A 25,512-nucleotide genomic window follows, 5' to 3' on the forward strand; every position below is an offset into this window, starting at 1 on the left:
ATACTATGTTGTTCAATTGAATTGTAAAAAGCAGCTTAGGGACATCAATACTTCTTTTAAGGGACACTTATACTTCTTTTTCTCCCCACATCTTGGCAATGTTTTGTACACGGAAGGTTCTTAATATGGGAAATGCTTAATAATGACAGATGATGATTTGAGTCATACTAGGAATTCCTGCCAAGCAAGCACCTTCCCTCGTAGGAAAGGTTCACTATTGATTCCTTTACTCCTGATATATTCTTATTTGTAAAGAGAATCCTTGGAAAGTGAAACAAATCACCTCATGACATAGTAAGGATGATTTTATCCCATACTTGACCTATAACTGGGAGATCACTGGGCCTGTGAGATACAGGGACAGAGGAAAGTGAGATGATCTGCTAACCTTGTAATTTTACTTGAGGCCAGATATCAATAAACATATCCTCTCGGTCATCATGGGACCAGGGCTCAGAATGTGGGAGGATTAGTCACAAATCCAATAACAGCTTGTGCTGAGGTCAACTTAAAAAGCAGTTTATGGATGGTGGGTCATGATATCATTTTGATTTATGAAGGCTAGGTTTTCATCATTACTTTCACATTATGTTTAATTACCTTTCTCCTTTCTCTCATAGGATAAGGTTTTAATCAACAGGAAGAACAATCTGATGGAGTTGCGTGCAACTCTAGATCTCCCCAAGTGAACAAAATACACGGAAGCAATGACAGCTCTGTGGTGGTAGATCTGTCAAAACAACTCATAAAAACATGGTAGTTGTGAGGAAGAAGTTGGCAAAAAATTATCTCCATGTCTCCTTACCGTTGCTTTTCCTGTCCTGGTTCATTAAGATACCCTGGAACTGGTCATTTCCCCTCAATGTTTCCTTGAAGCTAAGTTCCTGAGAAAAATAGGACACTCCAGCCTCCAGAGCATTGAGGTACCTAGAGCAGATAAAAGAGAAACTCTAAGAAACCAGCTTAGTTTCTTCATGGCCTTCCATGTTGTTTGCTCCTTGTTTACAGATCTTTTCCTGGAACTTGTTCATCTAAAATTCATTTCCACTATCAACACAACAGATGATACACACAATGATATCAGTGGTCTGGATTGCGGACATCTAGTTTAGTAAAAGTATAGGAGAAGTTTTAGGGAATCTTCATGTATCTCTACAAATGGTAGACATTTGGCAGGTCCCTTATAATGGCTTCCTGCTATATGCAGGAGGAAGGCCACTCTGCTCTATAAACCCCATTATCACAGATAAGCTGAAACCTTTGAGTCTATAGTAAAAAAATTCAGAGTTGATAGGAATCTTTTATCCTCCCAGTGAAATGGACTTCTGTGGGTTCTAAGTTCACCCCGAAGTTTCTAGGACAAGACCTTAGGGTTGATTCTTGCCATTCCCTAGATGTGTGTTCCAGTGGTACCCTGAGTCTTTTGCATACTTGGGCGGAAAGAGACTGCAGAGCTAAGCAGCATCCTGGTGGTGCAGGCGGTAACCCAACCAGAAGATTCTCTCTGCTACCTCTTCTGGAGTTGTGTGAACCTTGTAATTTTATTTTAGCCATGGTGACCAATGTCCCATTCTCCTCCCACCCCACTTAGTCCTCTGAAAAACTGAGAGAGAAAAATTATTTCTAACTAGTGGTCGGTGTTGGCAGAATGCATATTCTCTGGTATTGTATCTTGCACAGTAATGTGAAAGCAGTAACCACTGGTTTTCATTGTCCTTATCTGCAAAATGGAGATCATAGTACTTGTTCTCTTTTCTTTAGAGGATTTACTGTAAGGAATCAATAAAAGTAATGTAAAAGTACTTTGAAAACCAGAGTGTTGCAACTATCATACATGCCGATTACATTTATACTGTTTCCTTTGGCCCCTTCGCTTTCATGTGTGTAAGAAAGTGGGCTGGTGTCCATTCCCAGTGCTTTTATAGATGGAAGGTGCGTCTGATTATAACCTGCCAGGATTCTGTTGCTTCTCTCTATGGCAAATGCCTCCTGCTTACCAGAAACAGTCTTCAGTCTCGGTGCCATTCTTGAAAACATATGCAGTGTTCCAGGAATAATCTTTGAATGGCAAGTTATTGACCTTCCAAAAGTTAACCAAGAAGTACATCAGCTTCCTAGCTGGAGACATTAGCCTGGTTAAAGTCTCTTTGTAGTCACATGACAATCCAAAACTCCCAGCTGAAATCATGGGGTAGTTCAAATCTGTGTCAAGGCTATGCCAAGAGGTGAGAAAGAAACCAATGTCAGGATTAATTTAAGTAGCACAAATACGATTCCTCTTTAACCTGTTTCAGCCTGTGGTTGGTAATAAATGGTAAGCATGAAATAGGGTCATTCAAGCAGGTTTCTACCTTAAATAGGTGTCCCTTCCACACAGGTAAATTTTAAAACAATATTTATCGAGCATATGTTATGTTTTAAGATACTCTGGGTATTTTTATGTATACGTGGTGGCTTGGTTACTTCAATTTATTCTAAAATGAGTTGTCATAGCATCTAAGCTGGGACATATGCCTTTGGGGAGTAGAGCTAAGGAAACAGAGGATGGCCACCACAACTACCACAGATGTTGTAACGCCCAAAAGATGTCCTCCATACTCTTCCCTCAGTGCACTGCCTTACTTCTGACTCTTCTATGTACTACTTTGAGATACACATCACCTGACGATTTTATAATTTTCCTTCCCTGTTTAGCACATGGATCTTCTTGTGGTTCCTTAAACATTTCAATTTTATTCTCCATCGGGGCCTTGACATATGCCAGAAATGCTTTTCCCCTTGCCTTTTTGCCGGGCCGGCTCTTACTCATCCATCAGATTCTGTATTAAATATCCCTTTAATCATGAGAACTTCTCATTGATACCTGAAGTGGGTATGTGTTTAGCATCTGTCTCCTCCACTAGACTGCAAGCTCCATGAAGGCAGGGATCATGGCTCGCTTGTTCACCTCCATATCTCCAGTCCTTTGGGGTCATAGGTAGGCCCTCAATGCGCACTTGATAAAGGAAGCAAAGCAGCACCCCCTTTTCCATCTTGAGCTCTACACTGAAGGGTTTCACTAAGTGTCCTGCTTGCATCTCCAACTCCCCATGTTCATGGTCAAATGTATCTTTTATTTTTATTTCTCAAAATTGTTCCTTATCCTTATTTCCCTATTTCTTTTAGTGTTTTTTGTCTGCTTTCCATCCCTCACTCCAACATCCAGTTATCAAATGCTATTGATGCTACCCTTAAATATCTTTAAAGGCTATCCTTCTTTTCCACGTCGACTGCTTGCATGCTAGTTCAGCTCTCCTCCTCCCCTGATGATGTTCCCCATCTGTGTCTCCTGTGGGCTCCAGTCCTTCCTGTACAGTGTTGACACTTATTCTTCCCCAAGTTGAGCCGCTTCTCATGGCACTTCTCTGCATAATCTTAATTGCTCCTGATGCAAATCTAATTAAATACACTTCCCTCACCTGAACTCATGACCTCCCAAATACAGCCCTACTTCATATTTCCAGTTTTCTCTCTCTTATTCCCGTGCTCATCTCCTGCACTCCAGCTAATACAGACTTTCACAAAATTTCTACACTTCTCTGCTTCTTTGTTTTTTTTAATAAAGATTTTATTTATTTATTTGACAGAGAGAGACAAAGCGAGAGAAGGAACACAAGCAGGGGGAGTGGGAGAGGGAGAGGCAGGCTTCCCGAGGAGCAGGGAGCCCGATGTGGGGCTCAATCCCAGGACCCTGACATCATGACCTGAGCCGAAGGCAGATGCTTAACGACTGAGCCACCCAGGCGCCCCTGCTTCTTTGCTTTTATACATGCTTCTCCCTCTGCCTGCTGGGATGCTTAAGCCCTCATCTCTACCCATTAACATTTCATCTGTTCTTCAACACTCAACTCATATACCATCTCCTGCATGAAGTCCTTCTTCCCCTCCTGAGCTCTACTCTCCCAACCAGTGGGGGCCCTTTCCTTCTGTGCACCCCACAGCAGCTTGTGTTTCTTCAACGGAGTGTGTTGTACTCTGTCTTGTACTGGTCCCCAGGGCTCTTGTCACCTCTATTTCACTGGGTAGGGGCTGTGTTTTACTTAATGCTCTCTACTCTGACAAAACCAAAATACTTCTCTGCACATGGAAGGTCCTCACAAATAGTGAATCAATTTTCCCGCTCCTCCTTTCCCTCCGAGCACCTTCCGATTCTACAGCAAATCAATAAGTGGTCAAAAAAGACAACAATTGGGAATGAGTGCAAGGAGGAGTAAGAGTCTGATTTTGCCTGTATTTTGGTTTAGAAGATGAGCTGAGAAAGTGCTTCTGTGGTATGTCCGTGCCACCTAGTGGGTCTGAACACCTGAGTGTGTTTGTACAGCTGGGAGGAGGTGTCAGAAGCAGACTTTGCAACAGAAATTTCAGAAATCTAATTCTATCTTTTCCAAAATCTATTGCAAGAGCAGCATAGCTTTCTCTGTGTAGTCAAAGGTGATCCTTGATTCAGGGGAAGACTGAGCAAATGAAAGAAAGGCATGGAAGAGGGATTTTGATTTGGGGAAGGTGTGATCTGGCAGAACAAAATGTTTTGTGGTGATGAGAATTACAGAGTGAAATGAATGGAAGGGATGAGGGTGATTTTCCCAAAGGCAGAGAAATATTTTTACTGTGGAATGTATTGGAAGCGTTTTTTTCCTAAGCTGATAAGGGCACTGGGCAAGGTACTTTCATATGTTAATTATATAATCCTCAATGCTGTGAAGTACCTTGCTACTTTGCTTATTCCTCGGACCTAAGGAATAGAACAGAGCCCTGCCTATCCCCTGAGTGCTGTAGCTTTCCTGTGTGTTTCCATATACTCTGCTCATACTTCAGTGAAGATTTCCTTTATTAAACTCCTCAGATTACCCAAGTTCATTGTCTTCTCTGTCTCCTGCCAGGACTCGAACTTTTTACCTATCCCGTGTTGCCTCTCAGGCTCAGATGTTAATAACCCCTGAACAGCTATGGTCATTCACCCCACGGTAAGCAAGGGTTGAGCTCCCTGGATATGAGAATGACACTTATGGAGAAGGAGCACAATACGAGGGCCCCAACACCCCTGACTGGGTTACCTTGACTAGACCGCTGTTTGGTAAATCATTTAAATAGTGGTATCATGCCCTGACTTCAACTTACGGTGGCATTAAAGCAACAACAAACCAAATTACTTACTACATCTGGAAGGTGGAGTATGTACACGAGGGTCCCACGAGGACACAGCCCATTTGTTTTTTTTTCTGTAGGAAAAAAAAAGGAAAGAAAAATGAATCTCTAAAATGAAAACAATGGGGGCGCCTGGATGGCTCAGTTGGTTAAGCATCTGCCTTTGGCTCAGGTCATGATCCCGGGGTTCTGGGATCAAGTCCCACATCAAGCTCCCTGCTCAGTGGGGGGCCTCTCTCACTCTCTCTCTCAAATAAATAGAAGCTTTAAAAAATTAAAAATAAAATGAAAACAATGAATAAATGGACAGGAAAGAAGTGGCAAGGGAAAAGGGTCCTAGAAAGTTTGAAGGTGGGCCTCTCAAGAAAGGAGCAAAACATGTTCCTTGGGCTGGGCAAGGGGCGCTAAGGGGTAAAGAAGTCTGAGAAAGTGACGATGTTGCGGGGGGAGAGAAGGAGATTCTGCTGAGGGTGAACTTGGATTCTTTGTCAAAAGGAGGATGCAGAGTGGGGGAAGAAGGACTGACAGACTGTAATGTGAGCAATACCTGTGGGCCAAACTGTGGGGAGACTAGACTTGGAGGTGCTTTGGGGGAAGAGGGCATGTTGCAGTTTTAAGGAGAGCTATAAAACAGGGCTAAAGAGAACGAAGTGCAATGTGACCATCCAGGTGATCATAGATGGTGTCTCGTACTGTTTCTCAAAAAGAACGTGATTAGGAACATCCCATCCCTGGCTTTAGAAAACCAGGGTATACCTCTGTCTGTAGAGGTGGAAGGACGAAGTACACACTCCTGGCATCATAAAGTAGAGTCTGTTAAACTCCCCTTGCTCACTCTTGGCCCTCCCAAGACTGAGAATGACTGCAGTAATCAGTCACTCTTCCTGATACGAGCCGACTTGTCTGGTCCGGGTGATGCTATTGATTAAGGCTTTCAAGTCGTGGTTCTACGCCTAGAATTCTGCTTCTAGGAGAGCCTTTTTTTGGGTTTCGGTGGTAAAAAGGCTTCTTGCACATCTACCTGCCTCTAGAGAGCTTGGAACATTCTTTCACTCCAGAAAGCCCTGGCTGGGGTTGGGAGTTGGGAGGAGGGAGTAGGCAAGAAGCTCTCCCTTCCCATTTCTATCCTTTAACATTACAGTTACTACTTTAAAATTTAGGTTTCAGATTCAGCCCTGAAGCCATTAACCTGTGGCCCCATATAGGGTGACGACTTGAAACAGAGACCTCTGGTGTAGGGCTTTGGAATACCTCAGGTACTTCCCGAGGGGCACAAAAGAAAACCAGTTAATGCCAACATTTAAATTTTTAAAAGTTTTGAAGAAAAAGTTTTGAAGTCATGGAACACTACATCAAAAACTAATGATGTGCTGTATGGTGACTAACATAACATAATAAAAAAATAATAATAAAATAAATAAATCTTTTAGAAATAATAAAAAATAAAAATATTTTAAAAAAAAGGTTTTGAAGACAATTTAAAACAAAAAGAATTCCCCTCCGTAACACTGAAAGTGTACAAATAGAACATAGAGGGTTCTCCTCACTTTCCTGGATTCCCAGAAGGCCCTCATCACTTGGGAAATATATGGGGCTGAAGTCAGATTACCCTCTCTGCAAAGCACTCAGCTATGTGACTAGAGGTGACATACGAGATGGTCATGGACAGGTCCTCAAGTTTCACACTGCGACCTTGCTAAGAAGTGTGAGCTCTACCTACAAAAACATTTACTTACTGAAATTTCCCGTAGTAGGTCGAGGCCTTCACAAGTGCTACTCCGGCAGTCATTTGACTTATAAATCACACTATCCGAAGAGATAAAGCTGGCATTCACAGTCACATTTATGCCTGTTTCCAGAAATGAGGGAAAAGAGAAAATGTGTTATTTTTCAGTAGTTTGTAGCCATGAGGTTTACTTTTTGCCAGTTGATCCTGGAAAAAAAATGGATATTCATCTTCAGGCCTATGAATATTTGAATTCTGAGTTCTTATATTACTCCTTGTCACTTCTTTCCTCTGTCTCTGTCTCTTGTTTCTGTCTACTTGTCTCTCTCAACAGCTTTATTGAGGTATAATTTACCCTCCATAAATATCACCCATTTTAAGTGTACGATTCAATGATTTTTAGTAAGCATATATATTTGTGCAACCATCCCACAATCCAGTTTTATGACATTTTCATTCCATCCATGGCCCTCCTCTTTCATGCTTGTAGTCCCAGCAAGTTTCTTCTACTGTCTGGAGAGTTTTAGGAAAGCAGAGGTACAGACAGTATGATATCTGTTCTTTCACGTTCCCAAGGTGCTGATTCTGTTTGCTGCCAATGTGCACGCTGGTACCTCTGTGGTTGGACCCCAGAGCCAAAGTGAACTGTGTCCATCAGGGTCTAGGATCTTTGGATAATGGATCAGATAAGGGCAAGAGCATTGAGGATGATACCCCTGGGTATTGCTAGATACTATTTCTTGGAAGGGAATAAAAAGACAGCACAACCATTTGACCAAGCTCTTTCTCTTCCATTTTGTTTCCTTCCAATAAAAAATATTCAGGACAGATGTTTGATTCCTAAGCAGAGGCATCCTTCATTTGGCCAAGCCCTTACACAGAAAGTCTGGAAACTCAATTGCTAGTCACACTGCTGGTTACAGGATGAGTGACTTTCTGTGGGTTCTTGCACAAGCCATTTGAATTTCTCTAACTTGGTGCCTTCATAGATAAAATGGGATTAAAACCATAATTGTCAAATGTAATAATTTTAATACCTTTAAAAAAGTAAAGCACATCAACAACAGAAGTTGTTGTTCTTCTGAACATCCAAATAAGAATGTTTTTCAAGGCAGAGAACAAAATAGTCTTTGTATTTCTATAGCCGCCTCAGAGATGTGTCTTTCGACTAGGGAGCATTTTATCCCTTGCCTTTTTTGGGGGAGGGAGGGTTGATTCAAGAACACTTATTCTGATACTTTGTTCAGTAAGAGATCTAAATAAGGTTGGCAGTAGGTCTAGTCAAATGGGAGAAGTCAATGCAATAAGACCAGTCAGAGAAAATTAATAGAAGAGGTGGGGCTGGTGATGGATTTAACAGCAATTAACTCTGAATGTAGCCATGTGCCAGCTGTAATACCAAACACTTTATACCCCCCTTTTGTTATTTAATTCTCATAGCAATAGGGCGAATGTAGGGTATATAAAGCCAGAAGGATAGTATGAGTGAGGCTGTGGGGGCCCCAGAAGAAAAGGAGAGTGCAGATGGGGACCAGTGGAAAACAGTGCTGGAGATGGGTCTTAGAAGGCAGCAAGAAGAGTCAGGGAGTGGAGTGGAGACCAGGACACAGTCACGTTATGAAAACAGGGCTTTGGGAAGATGGCCACACCCCCGGCTGTTAATGTCTAGGATAGCTCTTCCTCCCCGCCTCGTATGAGGGCTCTGCTCCCTCCTGCCACCATGAGGGGACTGAAGATGACCCACTTAAAAATCCAATGGTCCAGGCAGCCCATGGCAGATGGGCACAGCAAAACCCAAGTATAAATCCTGCACAGGATCTGGAAGAAGGGGAGCCAACATCTATTGAGTGTGACCTCAGGCAAGTGACTTCATCTCTGGGGCCCCAGGTCCTCAGCCATTTATAGATAGACCAGAATTGGATGATCTCCGTTACTATATGCCTAGCATTGGGCTCTGGATTTTCACATGCATTATTTCAATCCTTAAGTCTCCCCTGAATCCTATGAGGTTAATTAATAGTTTATCTTCCTAATTTAAAAGTGGGAAAATGAAGGTCTAGAGAGGTAGATTAACTTGCTTAGGGTTACACAGCTGGGGTTTTGAACCTAGGACCGTCTGATTCTAGAATCTGATACGCTGTAGAACAGCAGTTCGCAAAGTGTGGGCCATGGACTCCAGAGGTACCTCGAGACTCTTTCAGGAGGGCTAGGAGGTCAAAGCTATCCTTAGTATATTAAGACATTGTTTTTTCCACTCTCCTCTCATGAGCTTATAGTAGAATTTTGAGAGGCTACATAATATTAATTGTATTATTGCAACAGATTAAATGCAGAAGGAGATATGAGAATCCAGCCATTTTCTATGAAGCCTGACATTAAAGATGTACAAAAATATAAATGGATACCATTTTCCCCACCTATTTTTATTTTTTGGCTTGAGAAATATAGGTTTTCTTTAATAAGAAATTTTATTTATGTGAACAAAGTGTTTGTAATTATTTTAAATGAATCAATAAGCAAATATTCAAAACATTTCTATCTTAATTTCCAATATAGTAAATATATTTACTATAAATGTAAAATATATTTATAGTAAGTTTACTATAAATATAAATGTAAATGTCAGTAAATGTAACTATAAGCAGAACTCTACAGAGCCTGCAATTATTTTTAAGAGTAAATAGGTCTTGAGACAAAAAAGTTTGAGAGCCACTTCTGTAGAACATACGTAGTATGCTGCTGCCTCTCAACATTTTATGGTTATGTGAACTGTTTTTGCTTTTGTTTTTTAATTGGGCAAAGAAAGATGATGATCTCTTCCCTTTTATCTTCCCAAATCCCAAGTGATTTCTCGAGAAAATACTGAAAAATTTTCAGACAATGTAATGACTTCAAATCAAAGCTTAACTTTTAAAATAAACAGTTCCCCCAAGTGCTGTTTCTCATCTTTATCCTGCCTGCACCTCTACCTCACCAGGATACCTGGTGAGGATGCGTGGAATGCTACAGAATATAGAGTAATCTCAGAGTCCTTTCTCTCCTACCTAGGACTTTGAGGATGGGGTTGGACCAAAGTGGATCGGAACATAGGTGCTGGAGTCTAGGAAAGGGACCCCCCTCAGCACATGAGATCATTTGGAGATCACTGGAGGGTATGTATATTCCATGCTGAGCCATGGAACATACATCTTTGAGGAGTTGATGTCCTTAGGTTGAAGGAATCTCTTTTTTCATGCTTTCCACCAAATCCTATCTAGTCTTCAAAACCCACAGAGGCTTCCTAAATACTAGAAAAAAATACCGTTTTCTTCCATTTGGACATCAGCCACATTTGGACTCTTAATTTTCTTCAATTTAGCCCTTAAGTATATTGTCTTAGAATTTCCCCCAAATAATAATGCTCACAATGTTTAGAACATGAACCTATCTTTCCATCACAACCTGTACTTCTTGAGTTTCCTATGCACAAACACCCATCTAACAAAATGCATCATCACATGCAAAAATCTGGGTATCATTCTTTACTCTTTCACCCCCCACAAAATTCTCCACTCATTTAATCTGCTCAACCACTTCACCATGCCTAGTTTTGTAAATGAGATGAGTAGAACTTAGAAGAAACAACCCAATAAAGCGTTTATAATTACTAGTGACAGATGGATCAGGAATTCAAATTCAGGTTATATGAGTCCAGAGATCAGATCTTACCACTATGCTCCTCTGTTTATTTTATATCCTGGTAACTTGGTCAAGTAACAGCACCACAGCAATAACACAACATCCTCAACAAAAACACAACAGTGACAACAATGAAACAACCAGTCTTCGAGTTCTTACTATGTTTCAGTCTGTGTATGAAGTACTTTATATGAATTTCCTCATTTGATTCATACCATATTCACACGAGGTAACTACTCTCTATTGTAATTTTATAAAGTAAAGGGATTGAGGCTCGGAAAACTTAAGTAATTGCTCCAGGTCACTGGTGATAAATGGGTGGATAAAAAGCTGGAATATGAGCCAAGATCTGATTCCAAATCTCTGCTTCTAACCACAATGTTCCACTGTCTTATTTTAATGAGAAAGTTAGTTCATGGTGGGTAAAGATCTTACAGTGGCAGTATGATGCGCTCTTTGGAACCAGACAGTTATGGGTTGGAATCTCATTTCCAAATAGGCAACCTGTATGGCTTTAGCAAAGTTATTAAACCTCCACTGTGAAACTGTGTCAGTAATGCCAATCTTACAGAGCTGTGATGACTAAAGAGATTATATATCTTACCTAAGACATGACAGGTACTCAAACAAGGAAACCAAGGCTCGGAGAGACTAAGGGAAATTGCTCATCCAGGGTCACAAAGAGAGAAAGCTCTGGGACAGTGACGCCAATCCACATCCTTAGATTTCAAAATCAAATGTTCTTTCCATGATGCCACAGTCTTGGTAAATAAGGGGATTTTATGAAATGACCTTATAGTTCCATTATAGTTCTAGATCAGATCCATCTGTTTACGTCTGAATTGGTCTCAGGCAAGGTTGAAAGAAATGTATATTGCACAGCAGAAATTTATTACACATATGTGATGTGTGATACCTCTTGCTATTATTACCATAGAATTTTATTGTATTTTTAGTGGTTATTCAAATTTTATTTATGACAACTTCTTAGAACACACACATCTAGTCCAGGAACAGAAATGTATAGCATGAGGCTAAATACCTTCCATTCGCTATGTACAGCCATTAGCAGAGGTACCCGAATAACATATAGCATATACCTGTGCTAGCCACATGGCACGGAGAGCATGAGCCTGATGAAACCACGCAGCGTGGGCAGTAGAAAAGAGCTGATTACCACGGAGTTTTAAATACAGAAAATTAAGACATACCCTCTTTAGAACCGTAAGTAAACATTAAGATGTATGATATAGTCATTGACTCAGTAATTATACTTTTGGCTATCTAGCCTCAAGAATGGAAAAAAAATATATACATATGTATGTGTATATATACATATAAATAGATGTATATGTATATATGAAAATGCTTATTGTAGTATTTTAAAATAATCATGAAAATTTAAAAACAATAGGAAATCATACAGCAGGGAATAATTAGATGGCTTGGGAAGACATCTACTCCAAGGAATAGTATATATCCACTCACGTGATGTGAAGATTCACGTGAAGATTACGCAGCTATAGGAAAGTCACTTGCAGAATAATGTGAAGTAAAATCAGAAGGATAGAAAATTGTTTCTATACCATAGTGATCCCAGCCATGTTCTTAAAAACAAGAAACTGAGAGGCATGTTAACAGACACTGGAAATATCCAGGTGGCTGAAAATGATCAGGTGTGATATTTTCTCTTTATGTATTTTATTTAAAGTTATAAAGTTTATTGTAATAATTAATAGATACAATAAAAAAACTGCAACACTGAATTTGGTTGCAAACTTATTTGATTATGTCTTATAATAATAGCCAACAGAGGGACGCCTGGGTGGCTTGGTCAGTTAAGCGTCTGCCTTCGGCTCAGGTCGTGATCTCAGGGTCCTGGGATCGAGCCCCGCATCGGGCTCCCTGCTCAGCGGGGAGTCTGCTTCCCTCTCTGCCTGACGCTCCCCCTGCTTGTGCTCTCCCTCTCTCTCTCTCTGACAAATAAATAAATAAAATCTTGAAAAAAATAGTCAACAGAGATGTAAAAAGTGAACAGATAGATGAAAAATCCCAGAAAAAAGTCAGCATCTGTATGAATTTAACTCTCCTAATTCATCTTCTTGACTGGTAACCCTGCAAAATCTCAGGCCCAGACCAAATACTGCCTCTGAGCAGCTGCAGAAAGGAACATGAAGCCTCCTTGAAACGGAGCCATCAATCCAGTTTTGTCTGGGGCAGTTCACTGCTGTGAACATCTGGCATTCCCTGGGTTAGGGCCAGGGTGAATTATGATGGAGCACATTGTGGTAGGACTTAAATCCTTCTCTTTGAGGACCTACTGCCTTGAAATAGAAAGGGATTGTCAGACAAGCTCTTAGAGGAGAGTGGGTGATCAGGCAAAGAATGGAAGGTCTTGGCTAAGCAACCCTTTGACCCCAGAGGCGATAACAGGGAGGAGGTGGACCCTGTGACTACATTCTTACCAGCATTAAGCAGACGCTGTCTCACTATTTCCACTCCCTCATTCACCACTTCTTTCAAGTTATCCAAGGACTCTGGGAAGGCTGAGTTGTTCATCATCAGGACGCTGATCTCGTAGCTGCCATTGTTGCAGTTCTGACTGATCTCGGAGGTCCAGAACGTCAGCCCTGGACGGAGGAGCAGTGACCACAAAGCTAAGCCCAATAGTGTCATCTTTGTGACCTTGCTTACCTCAGAACCATACTCCTTGTGCTCACTTGTTTTACTCTGTGCCTTTACGGAGGCAGGAACTCCAGCTGGGCAGCCTCTAGCTGGGTCCTTTGGTCCACTCTTCCCCACGCTCCTTTCTGGTCATGCCCCACTGGTCACGTGGACCATGAAATACAGCCTGCCTGCCAGCAATTAACAGCTACATTATGATAGGAGATAAACCAAAGTTCATTTTGTGTGTTTGCTCACAGAAAGGCCAGAGTTATAAACAGCGAGATTACCTGGGCCTCACCCAATAAAAATACATCAGTTTGTGACACATCACTGGGAAGAGGAAAAAGGGGAAGAGAAAAGTATAGTACATACATAAAAAGATTTGTAAAATGAAAAATAAAGGTCAAAGGGCTTAAGGAAAGCACAAATATCATGGACTATTGGTGTTTAGGTTGTAACTGCACACCGGAACTGAATCCTTAACTAGGAAGAACTGTGTTTCAATCACCTGGTCAGCAACTATTTATTGAGACTTGACTAGGTTCTGGGCATTAGCAAGGCACTAGGTACCCAGCTATAGGTGGTGTGGATATATTAATGTCTTTATGGAACATGCATTCTGGTGGTGAAGACACACATTAAATAAATAATTATGTATAACTCAACTGTGAAAAAAAGTGCAGAGTGCTGCGGGGCACATGGCAGATTAACAATCTATTCTAGAAAGTCAAGGAAGTTTCCCTGAGAAACTGTCCTTTAAGCTAGACCCTGAAGGATGAACAGGAGTTAACTGAATGGAAAGAGAAGGAGCATATGGAAGGCAGGGGGACAGCGTGTATCAAGGCCCAGAAGTGGGAAGTGATATGGATGTTTGAGGAACTGAAAGAAACACAGCATGGTTGAAGTAGAGAGAGCTAGGAGTCTAGTGGCAATAAAGGCTCTCAGTGGAGTAGGGGTAGGCCATAGGGTAGGCCATAGGGTTTTCTATAAGCCATTAAGGATTTGGAACTTCACGCTAAAGGTCAAGAAAGTAACATGATCAGATGAATTTTGTAAAGACCTCTTAGGCCGCCATGGAAAAAATGACCTAGAGTGGGGACATGGAACAAATTAAGACAGTGTTTCTGTGGTCCAAATGAGAGGTAAAGGAGGCCTGGATGAGGGCAGTGGCAGTGGAGATGGGTTCAAGAGATATCTAAGAGGTAAAATAGATGGAACTTGATATTTTTTGGATTTGGGGCATTAGAAAGAGGAAGGAGTCAAGAGTGGCCCTGATAAGTCCAGTTGGGTAGATGGGAAAGCTGCTTACTAAGCTCTAGGATTCTGGAAGAGGAGTAGGTGAAGAAGATCATGACTTCTGTTTTTGGACATGTTGATTTTAAGGAACCCATGCCGATGTGGGAGTAGCCTGGTTTTGGGAAGGGGACCTGGATCTAAATGGAGGTTTGGAAATATAGTCAGAGATGTAGTATGATTGACCAAATAATGTCATTGTTTACATCACTGACTTGATGTAAGGCAAAATTTATGTTTTAAACTTAAAGCAAGTGACATCAACAGATGGAGGGCTAGAAGCCCCAGCTTTCATCCCTCCACGAAAACAAATTAACAACTGCCCACTGATGAAAATAGCTCTGGGAGAGCTTTGGAGTACAATGAAGAAGCTGTGGCAACCCAGTGGAACACAAAAACCAAGATGGCCCCATAAGAAAACTATAAGCATTATATGTGTCATTCCATCCTCCAGTCTGGCACTGCTCCATACCAAGAGGGATCCCCTTGGCCATGACCTCCCACTGCAAGGAAAGGAGAGCAAGAGGACCCCAGCAGCCCTTACCACCGGTATGAAAACCTGCAGTTTTTGCCACCAAGGACCTCTACAGTCTTTGCTGACACTAACTCCAGCTGACAGAGCTGCCTGGGGTACATGCTGTTGTGTCTCCTTCGAGAAGGAGCTGCTGGTACACCCTCCTTGGGACAGGAGCCACTGCACCACCCTCCCCAGTGCCTTGGTGCCTACACCCCAGACCCCAGCACCAAGAGGGATCTCACTGGCCAGGACTTCTGCTGTGGGGGTAGAAAGAGAGCAGGAAAAGGCTAGCAGAACTTGCTGCTGTAGTTTTGACGTCAAGGATGCTTGCAGTCTTCACCAGTGCTGACCTCAGCTGACAGAACTGCCTGTTTTTAATGAGTTCATGATATAAAAAGAAGCACTCTGATGATAAGAACACAAAATGTAGGGATAGGAGAATAAAAGTATAAGATTTTGTATGCAATTAAAATTAATAAATACAAAAAAAGAAAAAAAATAAAAGCAAATCACTACAAAAAATCATCAAATAGCAAAGGAGAAAAAAGAATGGAAGAGAGGTAGAAATCAGGAGCAAAACAACAGAAAACAATGAATAAAATGGCAATAAAAAATCCTCTCATATCAGTAATTACCTTCTTTCTTTATTTTGTTTGTTTCAGGTTTTTATTTAAATTCTAGTTAGTTAACATATAGTGTAATATTGGTTGAAGAAGTAGAATTTAGTGATTAGCTTACATATAACACCCAGTGCTCATCACAACAGGTGTCCTCCTTAATGCCCATCACCCATTTAGCCCATCCCCCACCCACCTCCCCTCCAGCCACCCTCAGTTTATTCTTAATAGTTAAGAGTCTCTTATGGTTTGACTCCCTCTCTTAATAATTACTTTAAATGTAAATACATTAAACTCACCAATCAAAAGGCATGGAGCGGCTGGCTGAACAGATCCAAAAACCCCACCAATACTCATCAATATGCTATGTACAAGAGATTCACTTTAGATTTAAAGACACAGATAGGCTGAAAGTGAAGAAATAGGAAAAGATATTCCATGCAAATGGTAACCAAGAAAAAGAAGGGGGCTATACTTACATCAAACAAATTAGACAAAGAAGGACATTATATAATGATAAAAGGGTCAATTCAACAGGAAAATAGGACAATTATAAACATATATGCACTCAATACATGAGCACTTACCTATATACAGCAAATACCAACACATCTGAAGGAAAAATTTGACAACTGACAAGTTGACGATACAATAACAGTAAAAGACTTCAATATTCCACTTACAATAATGGGTAGAATACCAAGACAAAAAAATCAATGAAAAAACAGCTGATTTGAACAATACTACAGATCACATAGATCTAACAGACATATACAGAACTTTCCATCCAATAGCAAAGAATACATGTTTCTCAAGAGCACAAGGTCCATTTTCTAGGATATATCAGTGTTACATCAGAAAACAAGTCTTAACAATTTCAAGAAGATTAAATCCATTCCAAGAATTTTTTCTGACTACAGTGGAATAAAACTAGATGTCAATAACAGCAAAAAAATTAAAAATAAATAAATAAATAAAGGAAAATTCATGAATCTGTGGAAATGGAACAACACACTCTTAAACAACTCTTGGGTAAAAGTGGAAATCAAAAGAGAACTTAAAGAGTATCTTGAGACAAATAAAAAAGAAAAGCGAACCCATACCAAAACTTATGGGATGGAGTAGAAGGAGTGTTAAGGGGGGAATTTATAACAATAAACATTTACATTAAGAAAGATCTCAAATAAACAATCTAATTTTATACATCAAGAAACTAGAAGAAAAAACTAAACCCAAAGTTAGCAGACAGAAGGAAGTAATAAAGATTAGAGGAGAAATAAGTCGAATAGGGAATAGAAAAAAATCAACAAAATAATTGGTTTTTTGAAAAGATAAAACTGACAAACCCTTAACTAAAGGGAAAAAGAGAGAAAACTCATATAAATAAAATAAGAAGTGAAAGAGTGGACATTACAATGGATGTCTCAGAAATAAAGAGGATCAGAAGGGACAATTATAAGCAATTATAAACACTAATAAACTGGGTAACCTAGAAGAGTTGCATAAATTTCTAGAAACATACAACCTACCAAAACTGAATGAAGAAAAAATGAAAAGTCTGAAACAAATAACAAATAAGGACATTGGATCAGTAATTGAAAACCTCAACAAAGAAGTCCAGGACCAGGTGTTTTCGTGCATAAACTCCACCGAGTATTCAAAGGAGAATACCAATCCTTCTTAAACTCTTTCAAATACAGAAAAAGAGGGAACACTTCCAAACTCATTTTACGAAGTCAGCCTCATCCTAATACCAAAACCAGATAAAGAGATCAGAAAAGAAAATTATAGGCCAACATTCCTGATGAACACAGATGAAAAATCCTCAATAAAATACTAGCAAACTGAATTCAGTAGCACAGTGAAAGGATCATATACCATGATCAAGTGAAATTTATCTCTGAGATGCAGGGATAGTTCAATATATTCAAATCAATGTGATATACCACATTACCAAACAAAAGGAAAAAAAAAACCAAACATGATCATCTCACTAGATTTAGAAAAAGCATATGACAATGTCCATTGATTCATGATTACAATTCTTAGGGCTCCTGGGTGGCTCAGTCAGTAGAACATGTGACTCTTGATCTCAGGGTCCTGAATTCAAGCCCCACAGCTCCATAGTCCCACACTGGGTGTAGAGCCTACCTAAAAAAAAGTACATGATTAAAATTCTCAATAAAATAGGTATAAAGGAAACTTACCTCAGCACAATAAAGGCCATCTATGAAAATCTCACAGCTAAAATAATTAATAGGGAAAACCTGAAACCTTTCCCTTGAAGATCTGGTACAAGGCAAGGATGGCCACTCTTGCCACTTCTTTTCAAAATAGCACTGGAAGTCCTAGCCAGAGCAATTAGGCAAGAAAAAGAAAGAAAAGGCACCTATTAAAGCAATTATCTATTTCTCCTTTACTCTCACCCTACACCCATATTCTGACACCAGATGTGTGGGTTTTCCACACATCAAGCAATCCTCTGATATCAGATGGGTGACCTAAAATTTAACTCAATTCTGGCACTATCTACCTGGAGATAGCACTAGATTCCACAGCTTAAGAGCTCAGCCCAGCAAGACTGCTGCCCCAACTTTAGATACCAATCATAAGCCCCAAGATATCATTTGTAATCCTGACCAACTATCTATAAATTGGGATTCTCACAAACATTTCCTTGGGTTTGGTAACTTGCTAGAATGACTCATAGTACTCAAGGAAACACATTTACTGATTTATTATATAATAAAGAATATGATAAAGGATGCAGATGAACAGCCAGATGAAGAGATACATAGGAGAGGTCTGGAAGTGTCCTGAGTGCAAAAGCTCCTGTCCCCTTGGAGTTGGGTTGCACCACCCTGTTGGCATGTAGATCTATTTACCAACACAAGCACTCTCCTAACACTGTACTTTGGGATTTTTATGGAAGCTTCCGTGCAAGTGCATTTACTCAATCTCTAGTCCCTCTCCCCTTCCCAGAGGATGGGGATTGGGGAAAAAAGTTCCAAGCTTCTAATAATGGCTTTGCTTGGTCTGTCTGGTGATCAGACCCCATCCTGAAGCTATGCACAAGCCCACAAAGAATTGCATCATTAGAACAAAAGCCACTCTTACCACCCAGGAAATTCTAAAGGATTTAGGAGCTCTGTGTCAGGAACCAGGGGGTAAAGATCTATCAATCTCTCTCTCTCTGTGTGTATTATTATTATGATTACATAGCATCCAAATCAGAAAAGAAGAAGTAAAATGATCTATTTGTAGATGACATGACTATATTTCTAGAAAACTCTAAAGACTCAAAAAACAAACCCAACATTAAAACCAAGAGATAAATTCAGTAAAGTTGCAGAATTCAAAATCAACATACAAAAATCAGATGCATTTTTATACACAAACAAGAAATTATCTGAAAAGAAAATTAAGAAACAACCCCACTCATAATAACAACCAAAAGAATGAAATACTTAGGAATAAACATAAAGAGGTAAAAGATTTGTACACTGAAATTATAAAACATTGATGAAGGAAATTACAGAGGCACAGATAAATGGAAAGACAACCCATGTTCATGAATTAAAAGAATTAATATTGTTAAAATGTCCATACTACCCAATGGGATCTACAGATTCAATGCAAATGCAATCCCTACCAAAATCCCAATGGCATTCTTTAAAGAAATAGAAAAACAATCCTAAAATTTGTATGAAACCACGTAAGACTCTGAATAGCTAAAGAAATCTTGAGAAAGAACAAAACTGGAGGCATACATCCTGAATTAAAAATATATTACAAAGTCATAGTAATCAAAACAGTGTGGTACTGGCATAAAACCATATTTATAGACCAATGGGACAGAACAGACAACCCATAAATAAATTCACACACTATGATCAATTGGTCATTGACAAGGGTGCCAAGAGCATACAATGGGGAAAGGATATGTCTTCAATAAGTGGTGTTGGGAAAACTGGATTTCTACATGCAAAGAATGAAATTGGACCCTTACCTCACATCATCTCCAAAAATCATCCATCAAATGCATGAATGGATAAGTAAAATGTGTTAAATATATATTATAATAATTATAACATATAATTACATTATATATTTATATATAAATAAATGTATAAAATGTGTGTGTCTATATATGTATAGATATGGATAGATATTCCACACAATGGAATATTATTCAGCCATGAGAAAGAAAGAAATCCTGCCATTTGCAACAGTGTGGAGGAACTTAAAGGACATTATGCTGAATGAAATAAGACAGACACAGAAAGACAAATACATGAACTCACTTATATGTGGAATCTAAAAGAGTCAAACTCATAGAAGTGGAGAGTAGAATGGTATCTGCCAAGAACTGAGGGGAGAGGGAAATGAGGAGCTCTTGGTCAGGGAATACAAAGTTCCAGTTATGGGACATGAGCAAGTCTTGAAGATCTAATGTATAGCAATGTAACTATAGTTAACAATATTGTATTGTATACTTGAAATGTGCTAAGAGGATAAATTTTTAAGTGTTTTCACCGCCCCCCCCACACACACACGAAAGAAAATGGTAATTATATGTGGTGATGGATATGTTAACTAGCTTGATTGTAGTGCTTATTTCAAAATGTATACATATATCAAAACATCAAGTTGGAAATCTTAAATACATACAATTTTTATTTGTTAATTATACCTCAATAAAGTTGGGGAAAAAACTTGAAAGTTTTGAAAAATAAGTGTTAACTAGCAGTATAACTTTTCTCCAGAGGTAACACTATTTACATTGTAAAAGTCACCAAATATAATATGTGTTTGCTGATAAATTCAATCAATCAAAGTGATGGTGACCTTCCAAATATTTTTTTAAATAAAATCTGAAGTGTAGCCATTCTTCAGGTCACTTGACTGGTCCTCTAGTCCAGCTGATGACACCTTGCCACTGGTAGTTACATCCCCCATTGCAGGACTTGCTCAGGACATGACTTGAGAGAGATCCTGTGAGTGATTATAAGAAGTCTGTCTTCAGACCTCCTGGGATAGGACAGTGATTGCCTGGTGTAACTCTCTGGTTCCCCTGACTTAGCCTAGCTGGTTCTACTGTTCATCCCAGGTAGAATAAGAAATGCATTTTGGGTACTCAATAAACTAAACCTCAATAGAAGGGATTAGTAAAATTGAATGGTACTAGTTGTGATTCTCATCATTTTATAGCAGACGGGAACCTGAAGGATAGGCTGGTTCTAGAAATGTACTCAGTTATTGAAAACAAGTGGAAGTTATGCTTCTCTTACCAGAAGCAGAGGGGAGAAATCGAGTGGTAACCAGAAAGAGAAGAATTATGGGAAGATCTATTCATGTAACAATAAATTAGGGAGAACAACCAGTCCTTTAGCACTCAACAGGGGTTGACCAAAAGGGATGGAGAGTATCATGGCTGGATGGTGTCTGCCTCAAAGAAACACAGGCTGATTTTTTAAAAAAATTGTTAAATTATGAAGTAGATAATTCATATAAAGGCATAGTCTGAAATGAATATATACAAATTAAAAGAATCATAAAATGAACCCTCATCTACATACATTATAGTTTAAGATACAAAATATCACCAGGGCCTTTGCACCTGTGTGTACCCCATCCCTAAGATATCGCTCCTCCTAATCCCAGCACAGCCAGGAGGTATAGGGAAGAGCCCACGAAGAGATCAGATACTGAGGCATTTGTTGATTGTGGCGTATCAGTTTGGGAATGAAACATGCTGGAGAAGATGGGACACTAAAGGCCCATGTCGGTGGGATGGTTGATGTGGAAGAGGGCGGGTTCAATCGTGGTGTCTCCTGCAGGGAGGATAGTGGGTACTCTGACTTCACAGAATTTAGCTTTGATTTAGAAGGAAGATGCTGGGATTATTCTATGGGGTGGGGTGGGTGGTGGTGGGTGACTGATAGAGGTCAGGAGGTCAGGAGTGGGTGTTCCCTGGGGAGTGATGTCAGGAAGACTGGAACACCAGGTCGCAAGAGAGGCACATGGCCATCCCAAGGCTGATTAACCTCTGCGGGTAATGGTTTTATATGTTGCACATCTGGCGGCCAAGCTGGGACTCAAGCAGTGGTTTTCTAACTTAATTTTTGCTCTTGCCACTTCCTATTGTAGGAGAGAGTCGACTTTTTGCTTTTGTTCATTTGGTCTGGAAATTGCAAATGTGAACGAAAGCCATGTCGGGGGGTGGTGGTGGTGGTGGTGGGGAAAATGAGGTTGAAAACTGCCAGATGCTTTTTTTTTTTTTTTTAAGATTTTATTTATTTGTCAGAGAGAGAGAGACAGAGGCAGACAGAGGGAGAAGCAGGCTCCTTGCTGAGCAAGGAGCCCGATGTGAGACTCAATCCCAGGACCCTGGGATCATGACCTGAGCCGAAGGCAGACGCTTAACCGACTGAGCCACTCAGGCATCCCATGCTGGGTGCTTTTATTTTTTTTATTTATTTTTTTTATTTTTTAAAGATTTATTTATTTATTTGAGAAAGCGAGAATGAGAGAGAGAGAGAGAGTACATGAGAGGGGGGAGGGTTAGAGGGAGAAACAGGCTCCTTGCTGAGCAGGGAGCCCGATGCAGGACGATCCAGGGACTCCAGGATCATGACCTGAGCCGAAGGCAGTCGCTTAACCAACTGAGCCACCCAGGCGCCCCTGCCGGGTGCTTTTAATTCAGATATGAAAACAGAAGGTACATGCAGTTCTGGGAATCCTCTGATTAGGGCACGTAGCCAGGAAAAGATTTCCGAATGGGAAGACTCAAGATAACAGCCCTTCCCGGATCCTAAAACTACTAGTACGTAGATCATAATTAAAGGGAGGCAGGTTTGCTGGGAGAGTTTCAAGGGTCAAAAGCAAATAATAAAACACCGGAGCTGGCAGAGTTAAAGACACACTCCTCAACAGGACACAAATCCTCTCAAAGACAGGAGAAAAGAAGAGAAATGACTCCATATGGGAAGGGGTAACTGAGTAAGCTGCTTGCACGTGCCACCCTTTTGCTTCTAGCAACACTTTGGGTCTCTCTTGCAGGCTTCCTGCTAAGCTCTCCTTCTCACCTTCGGGACTGGAGGGGCCCTGCATCTCTGCCTTCACAGCAGCCCGAGGCTTCCTCTGTCTTGTGATCTCAGTGGCGATGCAACAATGAGTTTTTCAAAAGGAATTTTACCAGCTAAGGGAACTAAAACATGACATTTTTTTTTAGTAAGTACAAAGTTAGAAATTCTGATCTGAATTTATTGAGAAGAAATGGCAACAGTAACACCTTTTTTTTTTTTTTTAAGATTTTATTTATTGATTTGACGGAGAGAGAGAGCACAAGCAGAGGGAGAAGCAGGCTCCCCGCCGAGCAGACAGCCCGCTGTGGGGCTCGTGATCTGGGATCATGCCCTGAGCCGAAGGCAGATGCTTAACCGACTGAGCCACCCACACACCCCAGTGACATGTTTCTTAACTGATGACTGAACAGACTCAAACTGAAACAAACACCGGATGCTGGGAGCCAGCAGTCATGTGCACTTCTGCTCCCTGTAGTGAAGTTGTTTGCTTACCAAGGGTCCCTTGTGTTTGTGTCCAAATTTGCCAAATTTACTTACAAAGCTCTGTCCCCAATTAAATGTTATGTAATCTGATAAGAATACATATGAAAAATTTTGGAAATCTTAAAGGCAAATTACTAAGAAAAGTGCTGTGGGAAGACTGCTATAAAACACTGGGGAATAACATAAAAAACCTAAAAATAATCTGCCTTTATAGAATTTGTCAATTGTCTGCAAACAGCAAACACTGAAAATCACAGAAAATACTCTAGGGGTTTGGTTTACTTCAGAAAGCTGATTCAGAGCTCCGATCAGGGGAACTCCTGCACAAAGAAAATCCCTTGGCCTAACGTCAACCAACTGGCAAAAAGTGAACATGTATATGCTTTGACATAAAATTAAAAATTTAAGGTATAAAGATACACTTTTAAATGATTCCTGCCTTCACTGATTTTTTTTTTTCCCTGCAAAGCAAATACTTTCCAGCCTTACATAGGATAACATAATGCCAGAAGGATTCAGGTAGCAAAAAGGCTATGAGGTTTTGCTGAGTACTCAAGTGGGGTTTTGGATATGTAAAACTTGGGAATTAGGCATAGGGAAATACAAATTGTTTTACATAATAAAATGAGGAAAATCTGAAGTTCCCAGGGCCAATCCAGGAAGAAGGGAGTAAGGAGGAGAGATGGAAAGAGGAACTAGCAAGGTGGAGAGAGGCTGGAAGTGATATAGAAAAAAAATGGCCAGTGAAAAAGGCCTAGTGGGATGGGCTGAAGACTTTTAAGAACAAAGATGTATAAAATAAATAGAGGTTGCTTGTATTTTCCTTGAGGAAAAGATGCCTCACTTATGCCTACAGCTGATATTCACTGAGCATTCTCTCATTGTTTTCAGCACTGGAGCTATTGTATCATGATCAAATGTCTGCCTTTGTGAGAACTGTATTCTAGTGGGAATTTAAAACTGGTAAAACTGGTTAATTCTTGGGGGCGCCTGGGTGGCTCAGTCATTAAGCGTCTGCCTTCGGCTCAGGTCGTGGTCCCAGGGTTCCAGGATCGAGCCCCACATCGGGCTCCCTGCTCCGCGGGAGGCCTGCTTCTCCCTCTCCCACTCCCCCTGCTTGTGTTCCCTCTCTCGCTGTGTCTCTCTCTGTCAAATAAATAAATAAAATCTTCAAAAAAAAAACTGGTTAACTCTTCCCAAACCTTCAGTCAAATCTGTGCCATATTGGTGGGAATTACAGAAAGGTGCTTGGATGCATCCAGACTGATAGGGTAAGAACAGAAACAGGATGGCTAGGTGATTTGCGGATGCAGGAGTCTGAAGTCAGAGATGATCATGATAACTCAAGACTTCAGGATTTAACAAAATATTGGGGAGGACTTTTAGACTTTCTACTAGTATGGAATGAGATTCAAAGTAATCTTATCTAGATCACAAGGAAGGGTGACCCTCCTGATCCCCGCATCACTATCGCAGATGAGGGCTATGTATCCCAAGCTAGCACCAGCGCCTGAGATGTGTCAGGCTGCAAATTTGTTTCTTTCCCTCATCATAGTCCTTTCCTGGAGTCCTCCCCCTTACCCATTCTAAGAAAAACTCTGTTTAATCCTTGAGCAGTGTCTTCCTCTCCCACCTTCCCAAGCCCATTTTGTACAGTATTCCTCTGTGCTCAGGAAGGGCTGGAGTAGGGGATTGTTATACACTTGCCAGGGGTAGTTAGGAATCTGTTAAGTTTCCTAGTGACTCTCGGGTTAGCTCCTCCGTCCAGGTAGCTGTGTTTGTATACTGCAGGAAGTAAGTGTTGGAGTCCCTAGTAGTGTGGCTCAGCTGTAACAATGTTGTCTACGTTCCAGAAATAGCTTGATTTGTCTTCTCTTACCTCAAACACAACAGACAAAAAAAGGCACAGTCCATTTCCTAAGCTGCCAAAGAGGGGTTAGTTGGGCTGATGTTTCAGTCCTGAAAAAGGAGCTCTGTATTTCCCTATAGAGAAGTCATGTATTACTCTTGCTTTTCCTCCCTGGGGTGGCTGAAGGATTACTTCCTCATTGTTACATGGGTTAAAATAATAGCTTGGGAAAGGAGGAAAGAAGACAGTGATCAGTTCCCTGAAGTGTAAACTCTTCATGAACAGAGATTGCTGGTTTTATTTATGGATGCCTCCTTAGCAGGTGGTTGGAAAGGCAGGAAAAGCATTTAAAGAACAGAATGGTATATCTGAGGTAAAGAAGAGCTTCTCTGAGTTCCAGGAAGTAGTTT

General features: G+C 40.5%; 1 protein-coding gene across 4 annotated transcripts in view; it reads right to left on the minus strand.

Annotated features, from left to right (window-relative positions):
* GUCY2C (guanylate cyclase 2C) overlaps positions 1 to 25,512 on the minus strand; it is a 99,631-nt gene that overhangs the window by 59,701 nt on the left and 14,418 nt on the right. Inside the window, exons 3-7 of one of the 4 annotated variants that reach the window (XM_081821272.1) lie at positions 13,054 to 13,218; positions 6,921 to 7,033; positions 5,194 to 5,258; positions 1,998 to 2,213; positions 806 to 927 (exon numbers count right to left, since the gene is read on the minus strand). In XM_081821272.1, coding sequence (XP_081677398.1) covers positions 806 to 927; positions 1,998 to 2,213; positions 5,194 to 5,258; positions 6,921 to 7,033; positions 13,054 to 13,218 — 681 coding nt within the window. Of the gene's footprint in view, positions 1 to 805; positions 928 to 1,997; positions 2,214 to 5,193; positions 5,259 to 6,920; positions 7,034 to 13,053; positions 13,781 to 25,512 lie in introns of those variants that run through there. The other 3 variants (XM_081821271.1, XM_081821274.1, XM_081821273.1) reach the window with 3 other exon arrangements.

The sequence above is a fragment of the Leptonychotes weddellii genome, chromosome 5 (assembly GCF_054177405.1).
Source record: "Leptonychotes weddellii isolate Sample4059 chromosome 5, ASM5417740v2, whole genome shotgun sequence".
NCBI lineage: Eukaryota > Metazoa > Chordata > Mammalia > Carnivora > Phocidae > Leptonychotes > Leptonychotes weddellii.